Source organism: Oncorhynchus tshawytscha, linkage group LG31 (genome assembly GCF_018296145.1).
Source record: "Oncorhynchus tshawytscha isolate Ot180627B linkage group LG31, Otsh_v2.0, whole genome shotgun sequence".
NCBI classification, from domain to species: domain Eukaryota; kingdom Metazoa; phylum Chordata; class Actinopteri; order Salmoniformes; family Salmonidae; genus Oncorhynchus; species Oncorhynchus tshawytscha.
Genome location: NC_056459.1, coordinates 8,381,641 through 8,402,589, shown reverse-complemented (window position 1 = coordinate 8,402,589; position 20,949 = coordinate 8,381,641). Strand labels below are relative to the sequence as shown.

At 43.6% G+C, this 20,949-nt stretch overlaps 2 protein-coding genes across 10 annotated transcripts in view; one reads left to right on the top strand and one right to left on the bottom strand.

Annotated features, from left to right (window-relative positions):
• LOC112233309 (collagen alpha-2(XI) chain-like) overlaps positions 1-16,163 on the top strand; it is a 46,271-nt gene extending 30,108 nt beyond the window's left edge. For all 9 annotated transcript variants that reach the window (XM_042310404.1, XM_042310405.1, XM_042310408.1 and 6 more), the window contains 44 exons: positions 570-614; positions 760-813; positions 1,040-1,084; positions 1,377-1,430; positions 1,839-1,883; positions 2,045-2,098; positions 2,201-2,245; positions 2,883-2,936; positions 3,379-3,486; positions 3,682-3,735; positions 3,852-3,905; positions 4,056-4,100; positions 4,323-4,376; positions 4,545-4,589; positions 4,703-4,756; positions 4,863-4,916; positions 5,168-5,221; positions 5,352-5,549; positions 5,678-5,731; positions 5,852-5,959; positions 6,073-6,180; positions 6,615-6,668; positions 6,830-6,883; positions 7,007-7,114; positions 7,228-7,281; positions 7,420-7,473; positions 7,711-7,764; positions 7,867-7,920; positions 8,053-8,160; positions 8,266-8,319; positions 8,551-8,604; positions 9,122-9,175; positions 9,358-9,411; positions 9,645-9,752; positions 9,983-10,036; positions 10,189-10,350; positions 10,535-10,588; positions 10,860-10,895; positions 11,018-11,071; positions 11,326-11,611; positions 12,547-12,659; positions 12,770-12,838; positions 13,125-13,361; positions 13,771-16,163. In XM_042310404.1, coding sequence (XP_042166338.1) covers positions 570-614; positions 760-813; positions 1,040-1,084; positions 1,377-1,430; positions 1,839-1,883; positions 2,045-2,098; positions 2,201-2,245; positions 2,883-2,936; positions 3,379-3,486; positions 3,682-3,735; positions 3,852-3,905; positions 4,056-4,100; positions 4,323-4,376; positions 4,545-4,589; positions 4,703-4,756; positions 4,863-4,916; positions 5,168-5,221; positions 5,352-5,549; positions 5,678-5,731; positions 5,852-5,959; positions 6,073-6,180; positions 6,615-6,668; positions 6,830-6,883; positions 7,007-7,114; positions 7,228-7,281; positions 7,420-7,473; positions 7,711-7,764; positions 7,867-7,920; positions 8,053-8,160; positions 8,266-8,319; positions 8,551-8,604; positions 9,122-9,175; positions 9,358-9,411; positions 9,645-9,752; positions 9,983-10,036; positions 10,189-10,350; positions 10,535-10,588; positions 10,860-10,895; positions 11,018-11,071; positions 11,326-11,611; positions 12,547-12,659; positions 12,770-12,838; positions 13,125-13,361; positions 13,771-13,917 — 3,462 coding nt within the window. In that variant the 3' untranslated portion in view covers positions 13,918-16,163. The remainder of the gene's footprint in view (positions 1-569; positions 615-759; positions 814-1,039; positions 1,085-1,376; positions 1,431-1,838; positions 1,884-2,044; positions 2,099-2,200; positions 2,246-2,882; positions 2,937-3,378; positions 3,487-3,681; positions 3,736-3,851; positions 3,906-4,055; positions 4,101-4,322; positions 4,377-4,544; positions 4,590-4,702; positions 4,757-4,862; positions 4,917-5,167; positions 5,222-5,351; positions 5,550-5,677; positions 5,732-5,851; positions 5,960-6,072; positions 6,181-6,614; positions 6,669-6,829; positions 6,884-7,006; positions 7,115-7,227; positions 7,282-7,419; positions 7,474-7,710; positions 7,765-7,866; positions 7,921-8,052; positions 8,161-8,265; positions 8,320-8,550; positions 8,605-9,121; positions 9,176-9,357; positions 9,412-9,644; positions 9,753-9,982; positions 10,037-10,188; positions 10,351-10,534; positions 10,589-10,859; positions 10,896-11,017; positions 11,072-11,325; positions 11,612-12,546; positions 12,660-12,769; positions 12,839-13,124; positions 13,362-13,770) is intronic.
• hsd17b8 (hydroxysteroid (17-beta) dehydrogenase 8) lies at positions 15,526-20,727 on the bottom strand. Its single transcript, XM_024395862.2, has 9 exons — positions 20,586-20,727; positions 19,775-19,977; positions 19,378-19,494; positions 19,086-19,181; positions 18,891-18,976; positions 17,501-17,585; positions 17,356-17,398; positions 17,161-17,235; positions 15,526-17,048 (listed from the first exon to the last, which is right to left on the bottom strand). Exons 1-9 carry the CDS (start codon positions 20,686-20,688, stop codon positions 17,029-17,031), a joined length of 828 nt encoding a protein of 275 aa, XP_024251630.1. The 5' UTR covers positions 20,689-20,727; the 3' UTR covers positions 15,526-17,028.
• Positions 20,728-20,949: the final 222 nt, after the last annotated feature.

The following is a 20,949-nucleotide window of genomic DNA, read 5'->3' as shown; positions in this document are numbered from 1 at the left end:
CCTTGCTTTTTTTTTTGTACCAAGCTAAATTATCTAATGTCATTGGCAGATCATTTCACTTATTTTAACCTAAAAAGGCTTAATGCAAGTAATTAATCTTATTTCAAGATATTTTACCTTAAAGCGTCATATTAGGGTAAAACATCTTGGAAAAAATATATTGAAATATGTTAAATGACTTAAACCTTTTTTAGGTTAAAATATGCCAAATGATCTGCCAATGACGGTGCACCTTAAAACGACACCATGACCAAGCAAACACTGCACTGGGATAGTTTCACTACATCCCAGAATGACAACTTTACCCTCATACTACCCCTGAAAGTACTAAGCACCCCTAAAGTAGGCAACTATATGACCAGGAACCACATCAACAGTGTCAGCAGACCACATCAACCTCATGTCACCAGCTAAAAAGCCCCTAAAGTGCAGGATCATGTTGTTATCACTAGTACATCTAGATAGTCATTTTGTAGAAGGCCACTTAAGGTCAGGTCGTTTACCCTGCATATAGCTATGATAACTAGCAGTCTTTTCTATTTTATGTTATTTTCGTTTTCCTCTTTCAGGGTGTGCGTGGAAACGACGGTCCCCACGGTCCTAAAGGAAACCTGGTCAGTGAATGTTTTTCTGTCCTTTTTGTCCTCTGTGGAGTTGAACATATTGATGTATTCCCAATGAGAGCAAACCATCCTTAAAGTCTCAAACCATCTCTTCTTCCTTCCTTCCTCTTCTCTCTTCTCTTTTTTTCTCTCTCAGGGTCCCCAAGGAGAGCCAGGGCCCCCAGGGCAGCAGGGTACCTCAGGAACACAGGTGAGAAACGTCACAGAGCAGGAGAGACATTATCGGGGACAGATTTTAGCCAATTTAAACACTTGCAAATGACTGGATATCACATTCAAATTTTCGACCTCCTTACAATGTGGGATGATCCAATGAAAAATAAGCAACCTCTAATAACACAACTGTAATCTGTGGTAATAATGCCCCAAGCGATGTATCTCTGACCAGATCTGACCGTATGACATGTTTGTTTCAGGGAATGCCAGGGCCACAGGGAGCCCACGGCCCCCCGGGAGATAAGGTAAGAGAACAAAGTGATCCATGACTGTTGTGTGTGTAATTACTATGTAATGAACCTTCATAAAGATATTGACCGTCCCGACAGGCTCCAGTAAAGTCTCCAGAACTTGTCACAACTAGTGAAGCGTCACATTCAGAATATTCAGCCAGAAATGATTGACAAGGAGACAAAGTATTGTGTACTTTGCAACTTAGGTCCTAGTGTATTTAGACTGAGTGATGATAACACTGTTACCAGTATTGTCATCAGTAGTCCAGTAAACTCGTGACTTCTTTCTCATCTCCTCCCCCAGGGCCCCACAGGAAAACCTGGTCTGCCAGGAATGCCCGGAGCCGACGGCCCCCCTGTAAGTCACGTACTCACTGACCTATATTGGACTCATCTTTACTGTATGTTAATAATAGAGCAATGGAAACATTATTGGTAATATGCAGAGGTTTTTTAACATGAGATGACGGCAGGGTAACCTAGTGGTTAGGTTGCAAGTTCAAATCCCCGAGCTGACAAGGTACAAATCTGTCGTTCTGTTCCTAGGCCGACATTGAAAATAAGAATTTGTTCTTAACTGACTTGCCTAGTTAAATAAAGGTAAAATAAATAATGCATTGCGCAGAATTCCACTGGTCAAAAAGGTTAAGTACTTTATTGCATTTTCATGGAACAAAGTGGGAAGAACAAGTAATCAGCACATCTTGAATTTAAGTTGCCCTTGATAATGCCTCTCTTGACCTCTGATACTCTCTTCACCTCACAGGGTCACCCAGGAAAGGAGGGACCTGTTGGCACCAAAGGAAACCAGGTGAGATCCTCTAATCGTCTCTCTCCTGCACAGTATTCATGAAATATAGTCAACCTCCGCGCCAAAATCCCCACCAAGATGCCTGCCTATATATTGTGTCTTATACGTTGTGTCTTGTGTGAGGTAGTGCATAATTAACCCTCTCTCCTATCTTCATACAGGGTCCCAACGGTCCTCAGGGAACTATTGGCTATCCTGGCCCTCGTGGCATTAAGGTGAGATGAGTTTTTTGGGGCTAAAGTCGTCAATAATTGTCACTAATCTGTGACGATAATGCCTGATTAATGACTGACCTCCTAATCCAGTTGTAATTGCAGGGAACTCAAGGTATCCGTGGACTGAAGGGTCACAAAGGAGAGAAGGTAGGTGACCTCATCCAATGTATCAGGGATTGACGAATAGTATATGTGACAATAAAACATCTTATCTTTTCGATAAGAAAACAAGTAGCCTCTCACTTTGAGAACTGATTCTGGTATCTTGAAGGTGACGTACAACGCTGGTCCTGTGTCATGATGACAGTAATGTCGTGGGCTATAACACCTCTGAAACATTTACGTTGGTGTTTGGGTTCGATTGATTTGACATACGTTTAGAAATGTTGTAAAGTTATGTCTCTCAGCCCACTAACATGTATTTTGTGAATGACAACAGCCATGGTTATGCAGTTTCGGAGATCAGCCACTGGTATCGGTACTTTTAGATTAGGATCACTAGAGGGCGTACTGTGACACACTTTCAGACACGAAAGCCACACAGGTGTCAAAGTTCATTGTCTCTCTCTCTCTGACCTAAACGTGAGAAGATGTACATACTGTTTTTTTTTTACACTTTAAATATTATTCCACCAACGTTTTCATAATTCTTTATGTTGTAAGAGTTCTTAGGAAGACTTTATTTGGATTTGTGCATTTTAGGGACAACATCCCAAACACTTGATTGACCATACGTATAAGGCCTTCAGCTTTCAATATTAACCACAATTGCCTTTTTTTTTAGGGAGAAGATGGCTTCCCTGGAATTAAAGGAGACTTTGGTGTCAAGGGGGAGAGAGTAAGATACATGTTGTTTATGAAATAATTCCTCCAAAGAATTATATTCAATTATTATGTATTGTTTTACAATGTCGTGTTACATGTTTGAAGTTATTTGCCTTGTTTCTTGCCTTGTTATTTGCATACAATTCATTTTTTTATTTAAGGTTTATGTATTGATTCACATTTGATTTGATGTATGGGTATGTGGTTTATGTATTGATTCACATTTGATTTGATGTATGTGGTTTATGTATTGATTCACATTTGATTTGATGTATGGGTATGTGGTTTATGTATTGATTCACATTTGATTTGATGTATGGGTATGTGGTTTATGTATTGATTCACATTTGATTTGATGTATGTGGTTTATGTATTGATTCACATTTGATTTGATGTATGGGTATGTGGTTTATGTATCAGTGTTGATTGATTCCCCTGTGTGTTCCTGCTAACAGGGAGAGGGTGGAGTGCCCGGCCCCAGAGGAGAGGACGGTCCTGAGGGGCCAAAGGGTCGTGTTGGGCCCCCTGGCGAGCTTGGGCCCATCGGTCTGGTTGGAGAGAAGGTGGGAGTAGGGTTCATATTCTGTATAACAGAAGTTTGTTTATCTTGATTAAAATGACACTATATTTGAAAGTATCTCATAACACACCTACCTGGTTGGCCAACTTTTACATGATGGTGGTTCCGTCTATGTTGTTGTTTATGGTCATTTTGATAGGTTCGTCAGAGGGTCATTAATGACAGTATCTGATTGCAGGGTAAACTTGGTGTTCCTGGACTTCCTGGCTATCCTGGAAGACTTGGACCTAAGGTAACGGCAACCCCGATTTCCTTCGAATTGTTTGCAGGTAACAATTGAAATGTTATCTTATTAAAAGGACTGACAATACGGATGCTAGATGTAACAAATGCTTGATGTGTTTTCAGGGCTCCCTCGGTTTCCCAGGATTCCCTGGAACCAACGGCGAGAAGGGAACAAGGGTAAGGGAATTAAAACTCAAATGAAAACTCAAATTGTCGCAGTATGTTCTATGAGTGATTTAACCCAGGTACAAAGTCAACAGCACTGAAGTTGATTCTGATGGCTGATGTTGCCTGTGTGTCTGTCTGACTGAGTCTGCGTTTCTTCAGGGTCTGATTGGAAAGTCTGGACCTAGAGGACAAAGAGGACCAACGGTACAGTTCAACTCCACTAAATTCCACTTATTTACATTACTGTTGATTGTCAAAGTCTCTCTTTATAGTTTATGCATCGCTGTTTAAACCAGGGCTCATATTGTAATGGGAACAAACAACAGTTTGGTTAGTTTACTGAGATGAACCAACATGAAGTGGATCAGAAACACTCAACCAAATGCCCATACCATTCCTAATCGATTCTCCATATCTCTCCAACAGGGCCCCAGGGGTCAGAGAGGGCCAAGAGGGTCTACTGGGAAATCAGGAGCCAAGGTAAGACAATGTCTAGAATCTCAACAATACATTTATGGAGGTTAATGCTCAACAGCACTGTCAGTTCACCTACTGGCCACCACAGGGAAGACACGTCATAGTAAAGCTGGAATATTGGTTCGCTGCATGTGATGGTGTTAATTCTGGGCTTCTATTTCTTTTCACTAGGGTACATCAGGAAGTGACGGCCCATCTGGTCCACTAGGAGAGAGGGTAGGTTGTTGGAGTTATCATTTATTTGTTTACTATACACACTTTGCCGTGCCACTATAACATACATGTTGTTGAGAGACTTATACCTGTCCTTCTCCCATTGTATCTTTCAGGGACTGCCCGGACCTCAAGGAGCAAACGGTTTCCCGGGGCCAAAGGGACCTCCCGTAAGGCCACAATATCTACTATATATAGCAATCATTTAAGAATGATTAGTGTAGTTTGAAACTGTAAGTGCCTTCTTTCCCTCAACTCTTTCTGTTTCCTACCCAGGGACCACCAGGAAAGGATGGACTGCCCGGACACCCTGGACAGAGAGGAGAAGTTGTAAGTCTGTTTTCGTGTCCGGAACATATGGCCATGTGGACGCTATCAGAAATAAATGTATCTTACAAACAGTGCCATGTCTTCCTTTGGCTAAATTTGTATTTGTTTTTTGTAGTTGATCTCAAATTATACTGTTCATGCTCTACTGTTACTTCCTCACATGATACACACATGATTGCCTGAGCTGATTGCATTAGGGGTTACACAAGGCTATATTCAAGGCCCAATTCATTTCATTTTCTATTCCACAGGGATTCCAAGGAAAGACTGGGCCACCCGGGCCTCCAGGTGTTGTTGGCCCTCAGGTAAGATTAATGCAACTTTATTTTATTTACATTGTCCAGTGTCCAATCCATTTTTTATGGATCATATCCACCATTCACTTTCCATCTTCATTACTCATTTCCCTCCACTTCCTCTTCTTCATTGTCCCAGGGTTCCTCAGGAGAGACTGGCCCTCTGGGCGAGCGCGGTCACCCCGGGCCTCCAGGACCACCAGGCGAGCAGGGACTCTCCGGACCATCTGGCAAGGAGGGAACGAAGGGAGACCCTGGTCCCCCAGGCGGCCCCGGGAAAGACGGGCCCTCAGGACTGAGAGGCTTCCCTGGAGAGAGAGGAATGCCTGGCACCCCGGTGAGCAGGCTAACCAACACTCTGTCTGCATCTAAAATAGCACACTATTCTCCATATCACAGGGCGAGATGTCATACTGAATATAGATTGCACATGCAGTGTTTAACTTGTTCCTGTCTGGTCTTTAGGGAGGTGGCGGACTGAAAGGAAGTGAAGGCCCAGCAGGACCTCCCGGAACAGCTGTACGTCTGGCAATAATTACATCTGAAACGAATCATTGTGAAAAGAGAATGTGATGCACAGTATTTGTTGACGTCCACATCACCTTGGCTGTAATCATGTCTGTAACCATACCTGTGCAGGGATCCCCAGGTGAGAGAGGACAGGCAGGCAGCGGAGGTCCCATCGGACCCCCAGGAAGACCCGGCCCCCAGGGGCCTCCAGGACCATCAGGAGAGAAGGGAGTGCCTGTGAGTACTTTTACAAAACATATCCAATATACAGAGCTGTCAGATTGAGTCATTGTTCTTCTCTATTCTCTATGTCTCATACATGTTCTCTCTCCCACCCCGTTCCCTCTCAGGGTGAGAAAGGTCCGATTGGCCCGGCTGGGCGTGACGGTGTCCAGGGCCCAGTGGGTCTGCCAGGTGCAGCCGGATCCATCGGAGTTCCAGGAGAGGACGGAGACAAGGCTAGTAACAATCATCTGTCTCTATCACATATCCAAACTACTGTATTACCACTTGAAACTATATCAAACTGCTAATTTCAAACCACTTGAAACTATATCATAATGCTAATTTCAAACCACTTGAAACTATATCATAAAGCTAATTTCAAACCACTTGAAACTATATCATAATGCTAATTTCAAACCACTTGAAACTATATCATAATGCTAATTTCAAACCACTTGAGAGACTATATCAAAATGCTCATTTCAAACCACTTGAAACTATATCAAAATGCTCATTTCAAACCACTTGAAACTATATCATAATGCTAATTTCAAACCACTTGAGAAACTATATCAAAATGCTCATTTCAAACCACTTGAAACTTTATCAAAATGCTCATTTCAAACCTCTCGTAACAAAAGCCTTGGTGGTGAATTGTGTATTACAGGGTGAGGTTGGAGAGCACGGCCAGAAGGGAGCAAAGGGCGGCAAAGGAGAGCATGTGAGTGACATTACCGCCATTATTTTGCTGTCCGTGTCAAATCCACAGATCATGTTATGTTCCTTACATCTATTGTGTCTGAACAATATACTATAAATAGGATTTTCTCTGCTGAAGTACAGTGATACATTTGGCTACAATCAAACATTGTGTGTCAACAGGGTCCTCCTGGTCCACCAGGGCCAATGGGTCCACTCGGTCAACCCGGCGCTGCTGTAAGTAGAAACCCTTAACTCCATCAACGTACAGTGTATCATCAATATTGCATCAGACACATAGGAATTCATAGCATGGTGCCCCTCAGAAATGTCTCCTTCACTAATATCTCCAATGTTCAGGGAGCTGATGGAGAACTAGGAGCCAGAGGTCAGCAGGGGCCATTTGGAGCCAAGGGAGATGAAGGAACCAGAGGATTCCCAGGGGCCCCAGGTCCTATTGGACTGCAGGTATGATGACTGATTTCTGTTATGACTATATATGATGTTAGCCTCAGTACAATAAACGTGTGATTGTGACGCGATAGGTCAATGGCATCTCTAACTGTGAATGTATCTTGCAGGGATTGCCAGGCCCATCAGGAGAGAAGGGAGAGACTGGAGATGTCGGACCAATGGTGAGAGTCCACGACAAATTGGAGCAACCCAACAGATGATTGGATCTCATGAAGCCAATCACAATAGTTCAGGAAAGAGGTATTGTTCGCATGAAACACACTAGGATATTGCTAAACTCATCCTATCTGTCTCTTTAGGGTCCACCTGGCCCCCCAGGACCCCGTGGCCCTGCTGGTCCCAGCGGTGCTGACGTGAGTACTAATCTTCTCTCAAAACGTTCCAGAACTCTTTCCTCACTATAGAATAATCATATCAAATGATTTCATTGTAATGGAGTTTTTATGCTACTGGTGATATTATGAAGCCATCCCACATAAATACCTACTGTAGTTGTCCTGTTGATTTGAAGACATATATGTTGTTATGGGTATGACTCTTGTTGTTTTTATATTGTTGACACTATGATATGTATCTGTTTGTTTATTCAGGGTCCTCAAGGTCCTCCTGGTGGTCTGGGCAACCCTGGAAACCTGGGAGATAAGGTATACATGACTTCACAATAACTCGATTTCCACGTTCTGTTGTAGTAGTTATGATATGTGTGTACATGTATGTTCTGAGAACTGAACACGTTGTGTTGACAGGGAGAGCCTGGTGAAGCTGGACCACCTGGAATCGGAGGAGAGCCAGGAAAGAAGGTGAGAGGTTGATCCTTACTCTGTCTCTTTGCTTCTTCTCATGGGCCTCAAGGTATTGTCCCATACGCACATATTTATTTCTATGCATAGATGTTTTGTACTGTGAGTGACAGTGTTGTTGTCCAATGGCAGGGCCCACGTGGAGAGCACGGTGACAAGGGAGAGGCGGGACAACCTGGTGCTTCTGGCCCTGCGGGTGGAAGAGGAGGCCCTGGAGACGACGGACCCAAAGGAAACCCTGTATGTCAAACACTCACTCTATAGGAAAACACTGTCACAAAAAAAATCACACTTGGTCTGTAAAGTTTGTAAGTCAAACGTAATGCCATTGTGTCTCTCTCCTAGGGCCCTGTTGGTTTCCCTGGCGACCCCGGTCCCCCTGGTGAACTAGGTCCCAGAGTGAGTATCTAAACACTCTTCACACACGTTTCATTAGATCTGTTTTGTTGTGGTTAAACAGATATTCCAATGCGGGGGTTCATACCACTGCAGACCTAGTGAGTGCAAGATGTGTCTCTGCTGGTGTATCTGTGAATCTTTTTCCATGATTAAAACCCCCCAAAAGTATCTACTTTTGACACCACCTTAGCAATTACCATCATTGATAATGACTCTGTTTCTCTTCTTTAGGGTCAAGATGGAGCAAAGGGAGAGAGGGGAGAGGACGGCGAACAAGGACAAGCTGTAAGTTGCCCTAACTTACTATAGGTACTACATGGGATCTTCCGGACTGTCCTCGTAGCCTTCATTAAGCACATTGAACTGGATGTCATTAGGTCATATGTTGTCCGTTTACCATCGCCCCGATTCAAAATGGCTCCCGGCAAGAGTAGTGTTTGTAATGTGAAGCACATCCTTAAGATGTATCCAAAAACATTTAGAATTGAGAAATGTAATGGGGTCAGAGAGGACTAAGGGGCCACTGTGGACATATGTATGCAAGTCCCAGCCATAAACCATCTCAATTAAAGCCCTAGGAAAGTGTATTTCCCATGTTGAAGCACCTGTTGAAACATAAAATGGCACTGCAGGATCAAAGTTGTAAGTCCTTCCGAGCAGATCGCCCTTCAAGCCTGTCTAGAATGTAGATTATTATTATTATGGAACAACCATGTTTATTTTGGTTCAGTTCTCTATAGTTATTATTGACCCTGCATAGGTCACTGCGGCATTATAATGGTGATCGTGCTCTCTACTGTAGGGATCTCCAGGACCCACGGGTGAGAATGGACCCCCTGGTGGACCTGGAAAGAGGGTAAGATCGTTCAGCTCAACAGGCCAAACCACAACTATCATCCACAGACATATCTGTTTGTTTCCAATGTATTCTGTTTGATAGGTGCATATATCTACTCAATGAAGACTACTAGGTGGCCGATAGGCGGTCGTGAAAAAGCATCATAACGTTGAGAATATTACACATCGCTTACTTCCTAGGGTCTTGCTGGAACGAGGGGGCCAGAGGGACGACAAGGAGAGAAGGGAACTAAGGTAAGAGTTCAAAGGTCGTCGGTCAATGTATTGGCACTGGCAGTTTAGCCTGTGGATCGTTTCTATCTATCTAGTGATGGTTTGCACGCCATGCCAGACAGACCTGACACCAAAATGTATATTTCTCCGTCAATTGTTTCCCAAATATTTGCTCAACTCGCAACACACGTTGGGGATTTGGAATATTGAAGTTTATCAATGTTTTTTTCTCCTTTCTCTTTTCTCCCCCCCAGGGAGACCCAGGTGCTAACGGACCTCCAGGAAAGACAGGCCCCGTCGGACCTCAGGGTCAACCAGGGAAACCAGGAACGGAGGGTCTGAGAGGACTCCCTGGATCAGTGGTGAGCGAGATGATCCCGCGCTTCCATGGACAGACTGGGCTGTTCAGTCTGTGGTTCCGTCTACTGTTCTAGTCTGTCTGTCTGTACGGGTGTCCATCTGTCTTACCCTCTGCTCTGTAGGGTCTATTATCATCTGTTCACTACTACTAGCTATGAGCTCAACAGTGTAGCTGAGCTGTTTGGTGCATTAGGCTGAGTGTCACTAACTTCCTTCTGATGATCTCATCCAGGGCGCACAAGGTTCTCCAGGCCTTGCCGGCCAGAAGGGACCTCCTGGACCACTGGTGAGATAAGATGTGTACCTGAATAGATCTATAATAGATTGTATCTCCCACAGTGTTGATCTATAGGCATACAGTGCTATATTGATGCTTCAAGTGAATATACCCACTTCCTTAGCTACAGTACCATCTTACTCTTACTCTCTCTCTTCAAGGGACCACCAGGCTTGCCAGGACTGCGCGGCGAGGGCGGTGACAAGGGAGAGAAGGGCCACTCGGGTCTGATCGGTCTGATTGGGCCCCCCGGAGAGCAGGGAGAGAAGGGAGACAGAGGACTGCCAGGGCCACAGGGGACACACGGGTACAAGGGAGAGACTGTGAGTGACACCTGTCTCTCCTTAGCGGACATTATAGAGCTTTGAAAGAGAGCGTACATTTCCTCTGAGCACACACACACTCGAAATAATCTGTTGTCCCTCCTGAACATGTATTCTGTCGCCCTTCTGTCGCCCTTCGACAAACAGTTGAGTTCAGTGCTGATGCATTTCATGTGTGTTTCAGGGTGTCTCTGGAGGCACTGGGCCTATCGGTCCTGGTGGCCCTGCTGGCATGCCTGTGAGTAACCACTTCTACATCACCTCTACTGGTTCTTTTATCAGTATATCACGTAACATCCTCTATCTGCATTGTGTATATACATTTTTTTTTTAAAGAAGACGGTAACATAGAGAGATTTAAGCATGAATACATCCATGCCTTTTGTGTCTTGCATAATTCTGTCGCTCTCTAATCATTTAAAATGTCCTCTTTTCTATGGCCGTATAACAGTGGTAATAGTTAGCGTCTATTGAATGATAACCCTGACCTCCCTGCGCCTCTTTCCCAGGGTCCCCAAGGTGTCAAGGGAGCTAAGGGTGCTACAGTGAGTAGAACAACCTCCTCCGCACTCTCTCTAGTGGAATATCTGCTTCCATATTATAGTCCCTGTTGAGTCCCATGTGCATAGTATTGTTCATATCTCTATCTCCTGTCTGTGTGTTCCAGGGAGGAGCTGGTCCCAAGGGAGAGAAGGGTGTCTCAGGACCCCCCGGGCCTCCAGTGAGTACCCATCCTTTGCATAATCAGTTTACTCTGTGAAACGAATTAAATAGTCGTATTTTACTGCCATTTTTCAGTTTAGTCCTGCCTAGTTCTATGGTTAGTTGCTTACATCATTCTAGAGCATAGCATATGCTCTCATACATCTACAGTTTTCAGTTCAAACATAAATAAGTTCAATTTAACAAATCTACGAATCTTATGAATGAATATCAACCAGTAATAACCTTTCTCTGTGACCCGCCTCCAATCAGGGTCCTCCAGGCGACGTCATCCAGCCGCTGCCCATCCAAATCTCCAAGAAGTCCAAGCGCTCCATCGACGCCAGCCGGATGCTGTCCGAGACAGACGCAGAGGCGGTCGCAGCCGACGCCACCGGCACAGAGTTCCTGACAGGCAGTGAGGGCATGGAGGAGATCTTCGGCTCACTGAACTCGCTGCGACAGGAGATCGAGACCATGCGCTTCCCTCTGGGCACCAAGGACAGCCCCGCACGCACCTGCCAGGACCTGAAACTCGGCCAGCCAGAGCTCAAAGACGGTACGGGGCTTTCAGGCGTAAAACAATTCACAGAAATGTGGCAATTCTAACATAAGAATATAATATGTTTCTAAACACTTCTACATTCATGTGGACGATACCATGATTACAGATAGACGTGAATAATGATGAGTGAGAAAGTTACAGATGCACAAATATCATACCCCCCCCTAAAAAATGCTAACTTCCATTGTAATAGGAATGGTGAGAGGTTAGCAGGGGGTATGAGGGTATGACATTAGTGCATCTGTCACTTTCTCACTCATCATTATTCATTCAAGTCTATCTGTAATCATGGTATCGTCCACATGAATGTAGAAGTTTTTAGAAACATATTATAATCTTATTCACAATAAAAGTGACTCCAAAATGACACAATACATTATTTACCATTCATTTCTATTGGGCACAAAATCATCTGGGAAACGACGAAAACAAACAGCAAATACAACTAGGAATATGGGACCAAATGTTAAACATTTGACTACTTTAATACACATGTAACAATGTTCCATAGTTAGTCATTGTGTAATTTCACATCCAAAATGCTGACAGAGCCAAAACAACCAAACATTTGTCACTGTCCCAACACTTTTGGAGCTCACTGCCTTAGTTTGCAGCCCAAACCGTTCGGGATGTCTCCTGGTCTGACAAACATTGCTGTAGCTCAGCCACCTTCCAACCCAGACACGGCAGGCCGGCGTCGGCGGATCCGGTGAATGGATACGCAGCCCATGCAAAACAAACATATCTCTAGCTTAAACAGATGGGTTTTGATGGGGATTTGTGTACTATGCTAATTATTTGGTTAATACACCATCAATGCAAAGAAAGATAAATGGCGACTTCATATTGTCATTTTAGTCACATTAAGACATTTGAATTTGAGTTCCTTGGTACTTAGCCGTGCCTCGTCTCTCTGCTCCCCCCTGTAGGAGAGTACTGGATCGACCCCAACCAGGGTTGCTCTCGCGACTCTCTCAAGGTGTTCTGTAACTTCACGGCCGGTGGGGAGACCTGCCTGTACCCCAGCAAGAGCGTGGACACGGTGAGAAGAGAGACTGGGCCTGTCAGTCAATAATGCACACACACAAACTCTACCCTGAAGTAGCTGTATGTTTAAACATAAGTCTAATTGTCTCTCTATTTCTCTCTTAGGTAAAGCTCAGCTCTTGGACCACGGAGAAACCAGGCTCCTGGTACAGTGAGTTTGCAACTGGCAGCAAGGTTAGTTTGGGTTTATTGCACCATCGTGGAGAATCCCAGAGGGACATTCATTATAGTCCATAAGTGTGCTATGTTTGACCTGGATATCAACCAATGGGTAAAGATGAAGGTCGATCAGGAAAATGATCAAAGCATTATCATAACACTGTCACTAAGCAACATGTTTATTTAATGTCAGGTTTGAGACATCACACTCTGCTTTCATGCTTATTATAGAGTTCACATCTATTGGCTTTATCTGAGTTTTTATTTCATGGGGCGTCCTCTCTCCCACCCCACCCCCCAGCTCTCGTATGTGGACTCTAATGGCGAGCCGATCGGCGTGGTCCAGTTGGGTTTCCTGCGGCTGCTGAGTGTCCAGGCCCGCCAAAACCTCACCTACCACTGCCACCGCTCCGTGGCCTGGGCCGACCGCACGGCCAATGACGACCACAAGAGGGCGCTACACTTCCAAGGCGCCAACGATGAGGACCTCAGCTACGAGACAAGCCCATACATCAAGGCCCTGGTCGACGGCTGTTCTGTGAGTCTTATTTAATTGGTTTATTTAAACAGTGTGGTCATATTCAGTAACAATTGCCAGTGTTTTCCAGGGAGTCATGGTAACCAAAGGTAATCTCTAGCTTACCTCTGTGTGCGGACATTCAAGTTATGGATGCGCATCTCAAGTATCTCAAAAAGTAAACTAAGAAACCTGAGATTTTATAGGGGGTCCGGGGGTACATCCCCCCATTAGCTTTTTAAAAAGGAATTCCCTGAATGTTGCTCTATTTTTAATCTGATGTAGGCTAATTGAATAATTACAAAAAGTATTACTACGGAACTGTATTTTTCCATTACACATAATCAAAGAATAATAATGAATCCAAGGCAGATACCCTTGCTGCATGTGTAGTGATCTCACCTGTCTCTCTGTTTCTGTCTGTCTGCAGTATCGTAAGGGCTTCGACAGGACGGTAGTGGAGGTGAACACGCCCCAGGTGGAGCAGCTTCCTCTGCGGGACCTCAAGATCACAGACTTTGGGGAGAGCAACCAGAAATTTGGCTTTGAAGTGGGACCTGTCTGTTTCCTGGGCTAAAACACCATGCAGAGAAATGAGAAACACCTACACGTATAGAATATACACTTACACTGATGAACACACACACATACATACATATACACACACACACACACACTTAACATACCAATATACAGTACATGTCCAGTAATTTGCAAATGTATTTCATGATATCAAGTTCATTCCCGACCATTTATATATACACACACACACACACACACACAAATACTGTTGTGAAACAGACATGCACTCACTCAAGTACATGCCCAGGGGAAAACATCTCCCAAATAGAAATGGACGACGAGAGAAAAGTAGAACACAAACATTCTCACGAAGAGGCGACCAAAGATCGATTGCGAGAACGAGAGATAGAGTTCTGACCGTTTGCAGAATAAAAGCGTGTTCTTTTCCAACGAACAGCTGGCCCAAAGAGCCGTCTCCTCCTTCCGTGCACACCAGAGCCCACCGTCGCGGACCCCCCTCTCACTCCTCTCTTCTTCCCGCTGTCTCTCTTTCCAGTTGTCTCACCCACTCTACCTCTCTGCATTGCCTTCCCAACACACTTGTACGTCTTCTGCAACTAAGCCCCGCCCCATCCTACGCCTCACTTGCTGCCTCACCACATTAAGGGGAAACCAATGAATGAATAGGAGTTCCACGAAGAGCACAGAGGACCGGAAAACAGCCGAGCCTGTAGCCAACCAGGCCTGACGAAACGGAGACGTCCATGTTGTCTAGCTAAGTTCATGGTCTATTCATCTCCACAGTGAAATTCTGTACCAAACAACTATATCAGCCTAGTTATCCTAAAGCTGGTCAAACACACTAGAGGCGGGTGAATCGAAACTTTACGGTGCTTTGTGGAGTGGAAGCAAAGCGGTGAGATCTCTAGTTTTATCGCGGCTTTAACCTAAGATGTGACTATGAACATCTCTTTGCTCAGTACTGTAATAATAAAGTCCTAACAGCAATGTACTGTCTCTGAACTGTATGGCTGTTTATTATTGGGCCAATAATGTTGCATGCAATGGGACGGAAGGGTGTCTTTGCCTTCTCCAAGGACCAATGAATCAAAAGCCATTAACCTTGTAAATTGGTCAATTGTACTGAACGTGATGTTTGGTACATGTATTTTTAATCCCTGTTACAACTGTCATACACAGGCCAGAACTGTCGTACCGAGACCAGCGAATAGGCCAGAATGCCATCAAACCAGTCCAGTATTTACAGGTGTGATGCCTGGAATTTGATTCTTGTTTTATGTAGAACACAGGGTTTCATACCAGGATTTGTGACATTCCGTCTCTTTTCAAGCAGGGAAGGTATCAGGGTTAAATATGTGTATGAGCTTAATAGATGACGGCCAAAAGTTTCTCTCGTACAACAGTGAATAAATGCATGCTTTCAAAAACTGTGGCAAGGTGCTAATTATACCAAAGCGTTAATATATTCAGCGTGAATAATTCAAGTTTTGTCTCCATCACAGCCACATGATGCTGTCACCAGTTCTCCTACTGGAAATGTGCATTAGAATCCATTTGTACAGACATAGTGAAATTCTATTGTATTTATTGAAATCAAACAAGGTGCTTCAAACAACGACAAGCCAAATATGCCAGTCGAATGTGGTATTTCATTTTGTATTTATTTCCTGTAGTTCTCACTTGATGGTTAAAACAATTAAATACATATTAAACAAAACATTAACCCGAGTTATCTGTGCGCACCCCATTGGTCTATGCATGTCAACAGTTCTGGTGAAAAAGAAAACCAGTCATTTGTGGCCATATCTCATTGTAAACCCTTTAGTAATCAACTGTACTGTGCTGTTACATTTCATTGCGGTTTGCCAATGCTGAGCTGCGCTGTGCTGCAGGAGTATGGCGTGAGCGACAAACAGACACCGGGATTCTATGGTTGTGAGAACACAGTGGGCAGGGGACAGCAAGCGGGAGGGAGGGAGGGATAATTCTAGCCACCACCTGGGGAAGAATTATTACGATTTTGTTTATAAGTAAGTAATATGGCTATGGGGTTGGTTTTTCTTTTGATATTGCAGAGAAGGGGGTGGGGGTTGACCTAACTAAACCAGAGGTGAAAAATAATTACCTTGTGATTTCGAGTGAAAATCGCATCTGTTGGTTAGTTTTATTGTTAAAGACAAATGTTTCAACAAAACATGGTGCTGAAAAGAGAAAGTATTTTATGTAAGTATTTTTTTTTTTAAATGTTTGTTTCTGTAATATATAATCTTTTTAAAAAGAGCTGCTCGACTCCCTTGTTATTTTTTCTTAGTCCCTCTCCTGTTTCATTCTCTCTCAACTGGCTGGTGTTGCATGTTGCCCGGGGCTACACAATAGCTAGAATTTTTTTCAATTTGATTCCTCTCGACTTGCTGCGTTCAGCGGCTCAGACAGCTGAATACAACCACATTCACAAATCTCCAGTTAACACAGAATCAGTCACATCCCAACCTTATTTCCACTATTTATCACCACAACACCCCAAAAGATCCCTTCTTGTGTTTTCACTCCAGTTTGATTCTGATCTATGCCTGCTTCCCTCTCGCTCTACAGTCCACTGTTCTCTTTCATTTGTGTTTCATTTTTTTTACCACGTTTTTGTTTTGCTTTTAGTTTCACTGTCTCGGTTTGTTCTTGGCTTGTTATTTTCTGTCCGAAGTCTCCAATTAAACCACATGCCAACGCATTTTCTGTGTGCATACTGTATTAGAGTACCTTTGCATGTGTGAAGCCAGCCATTTCTGTTCATAAACATCTAAATCCAACCCTGTTAGTAATGACTAGTAGAAGTTTCACTAGTTAAATGATAGTAACTTTACATAAATGTAGAGTGTTTAGAGGTGTAACTTGGTTACATTGGGAAACCACTGAACACTGACCCGCTCTCTGTATTGTGAACTCTCTCCGCAACACCAGATCTCAAAAGTTACAAACATTGGTTTTCATTTATTGCACATTTACCTTGTACATATTGACTAGATTTACAAAACAATCAGTTGTGTTATTACAAGCGAAGGCACAATGTGAACGTTGAAGCAATACTCCATTCCTGGACCGAGATGGGAACTTGCCTCATTGGTCTTAATGAGGATGATGGACTGTTGTCTCAGCCAATGAAAAGGCCTCCTGGAGGTGAGTAGGAAATGCTTTTTGTCAACAGGACAGCAGTAAAAAAAAAAAGGCATTTCCTGTTAAACATTACTCAATCATTTGAATGTATTTCAGGTGGGTCCATTACCTGTTACTTCAATACTGGTTCCAGTGATGTAGCGAGAGTCATCAGAAGCCAGAAAGGCACATACATCAGCTACCTCTATACACACAGAGAGACAGAGCGACGTTAAGTCTTATAACTTGATTAGAAAGGGAACGGAGTTCTGCATTTGTGATGTGCTCTACTGCACAGAGGTGTATATGTATACAGTATTCTTACCTGCAGGCTCTCCCAACCTCCCCAGTGGCACCATGGACGTAAGCTGCACACACAAACACAGCAAGTTAAACACACACTTTTATACAAAAACAACATTGAGGTGGTGACTTTCTATCTAATGTAAAAAAGGAGAACTCAGTCATACCTGACTGATTACTTTCTCTGGTACTTTATCAGTCATGGGTGTGGTTATAAACCCTGGAAGCACACAGTTACACCGGATCCCATATCTGGAGAAAGAGAGCAGTTGTATGTTAGGTTTTTAGGCAATATACATACTTCACACCACACCTGGGCCCAGTTTCCCAAACGCATCTTAAGGCTAAGTTCATTAAGAACCTTCATAGGAGCATCGTTAAAACTCCGAGCTGTTTCCCAAAACCAGCGTTACTGAAGTTGCACCTGAAAACACTCTTTATTTAGTGGTCTGACTGCCTCAGACCACTCGTAGAACAGCAAGTGGTCGTTTAATGCTTTTTTTCTGCTCCCTTCAGAGTCACTTTTAAACACAGAAGGTCTCCGCTAAACATAGAATCAAGGCGTTTATCTGTCGCTCTGTGACTGCCCAATGCAAAGTTGCCAATGTCTTTGCAATTGGCACAAACAAAGTGAAAGACAAAAACATGATTCAAATGAAAACCAAGCTGACTGCAAAAAAGCATACAGTAGGCTTAAAGGCTATATGGGCCGATCTATTTCAGTCAATTGAGTTCTATTTTGCCACTGACGCAGCGTTCTAAGGCACTGCATCTAAGTGCAAGAGACGACACTACAGTCCCTGGTTCGAATCCAGGCGGAATCAGATCGGCGTTGATTAGAGTCCCATAGGGCGGCGCACAATTGGCCCAGCGTCGTCCGGGTTTGGCCGGGGTAGGCCGTCACTGTAAATGAGAATTTGTTCTTAACCGACTTGCCTAGATAAATAAAGGCAACATTTTAAAAAATGATTGTAGGCTACACTGTCTGTAATTTCCTGATGTATGACAACATGATGTGTCAAATCTGTGATTAAGTTATTATAGGGTAAGCATTACAATAAACCTCAATATTTGCAGCCAAGTAATAATATATCTCTAGGAGCTGATCCACCATCAGTGTTGTGGACTAATTCTAATGTTAAAATAAGATTTGAATGGAGAAAGCTGATCCGAGAGATCCTAATAGATGGACACAGGCTCCAACGACGCACTTAGTGAATGTTTTCTCTGCCTGGTGTTTTGGGAAACACACGTCGTAGGAACAATGGATTGTTAAAACACTCGTAAGCTTCAATTCCATTGCTATCAGGAGACAGGCCCTCCTCACTAAATAATGTTTATAGCCTATTAATCTTCTCTCTATTGGTGAATGGGTCAAATTTGGGGTGTTGAAATCAAATGCAGGGTCATGTTCAGTAGACACAGCACAGAAGATAACAGCCCAAAAAGGATCGCTACCATCTCAACTTGTACAATATTAAAATGCTCATTTTTGTTTCTGTTGCAAAACATTTTGCTTCGGTTTGCCCTAATGAACATTACCCAGGTGTGCCTCACCTGCTCAGCTCCTTGGCTGCAGTTCTGGTCAGGCCCTCCACACCTGCTTTGGAAGCAGAGTAGTTTGCCTGTCCAATATTGCCCACCTGGTAACAGCCAGAAACACAAAGAGAAGGTTAAAGAATGGCAGGAATGAATGTAAGTCTGTTTGAAAGATAATGCCTGGGGTGCCAATAGCTAAGATGTCGGACTCGCCTTGCCCACAATGCTGCCCACGGTAATAATGGAGCCTTTAGGAGCTCCACAGGCAACCAGAGCCTTGCCAACAGCCTGAGTCAGGAGGAATGTACCCTGATAGAGGGGAAAGAGAGGGGTTTGTGGGAGACGAGGGTAGGAAGCACTATTTATTGAAACAACGTTTTAACTCTGATTTCAGTGCATCAGCGTAAAAGAGTCACTGAGCCTAAAAGAGAGAGAAACCCTTGCTGCTTTTCTTCCACTGATATAAATATATTGTGGTCAGGACAATAAGAACAAAGGGTAATACCTTTAGGTTGACTTGAATAACCTTGTCAAAGTCCTCGTCCTCCATTTTCAGGAGGAACTCATCCCGAGTGATCCCTGCGGCATTCACACATACCGAGGGAGGCTGGAAGTACCGACACTGCAGGAGGGTATCACAGCACATTGTCTATGAGTTAATCACTTACGGCATTCAGTGACTCACTCACACAAAACGTCTCTTCAGATTCAGGCAATTTCTAACTTCTCGATTTTGTTGCTAAAGTACTGAGTGGAGTAATTTAGGTCAAGGTCCAAAAACGTTACATGATTGACTCATTTTCCTAGTAGGAGACACCAGCTTGTGGTTTAGGATAATAACTCAATTACACCAAACACACACACTGAATTAGTGAGTGTGTGTCTGCACATAAGTCAATCACCTGTATGCTTGTGAGTAGTTTCTCGACACTCTCCCTTGAAGAAACATCCACAGCAGACGCCATGTGGTCCTGCCCTTTGTGGTCATGGTTCAGGCTGTCCAGGGTCTGATTGGCTGACTCCTCGCTGATGTCAGCGACCACCACTATGGCACCCTCGGAAGCAAATCGCTGGCATACGGCTCGGCCAATCCCGCTGCCCCCTCCTGGAGACAATGGGTAGTGCAAAAATTCATTCATTCTATTGTGCCTTTAATTAATTCATCTGAGTGAAAATTCTTGTAAGGCAACATTATTGTTGCCTTCACGTTTGACCCAATGAGAGTGACACAGCTGTCTCATCGGGCGAAGGTGAAGACAAACACATTTTTGTCCAATAAAAATGGCCTAGGCTACTCTTAAGAAAATGTATGTGCATGTTAAATTGACTTAATTGGGATATTGTCATTAAGGTTTCATTAACAAACTGACTTGGATGGCTGTTGCGATACCACAGGACAGATTATTATTGTATTTTTTAAAGCAAATATGCTCAAGAATGTCTGAAGATAATATACTGTAACAGTTATGTAGCTTAGTCGAAACAATGTTACAAAGGCCGTTAGCTACAATATTGTCCTGCAGTGAAATAAAAATGATTGAAGTCCAACAACTAGCCCAAGGGTCAGCTACAACAACACAATCTATTGCGCCTAGCTAAGCACACATATCTGCCCCACTAATTTCCTACAGAGAAGTGCAGATATATCGGCCTACCTTACATATGTATTAAGTTGCATATAAAGGCCGACGAAGCGTGAAAGAAGACACTAACCCGTGACAACAGTCAACCTTGATATGAGCCGTGTGGTGGCCGCCATGATGGTTGTCGTTGAAGACCGAGTTGTTCTCTCTTGATCCAGGAGATGGCGCCACATTGACAGGTTTTGTTTGAGCTCATATCCGTAACTAGCCAGTTTGTCGTCCTAAAAAAATGAATGAGTTTCCTCTGGTTCATTCTAACCTAACGTGGGTTCGTTCCGCCATTCCTAAGGGGGAAATGAATGTTGAATGGGGTTCGTTAGGAGTAACACAGGCTGAGGATATCTTATACGTTTTGTTCTATGAGATAATATCAGGCAGTGTTAACATGACATTTTCTGTGTTGTTTTGATTGCATTAACGCTTCAAAAACACAC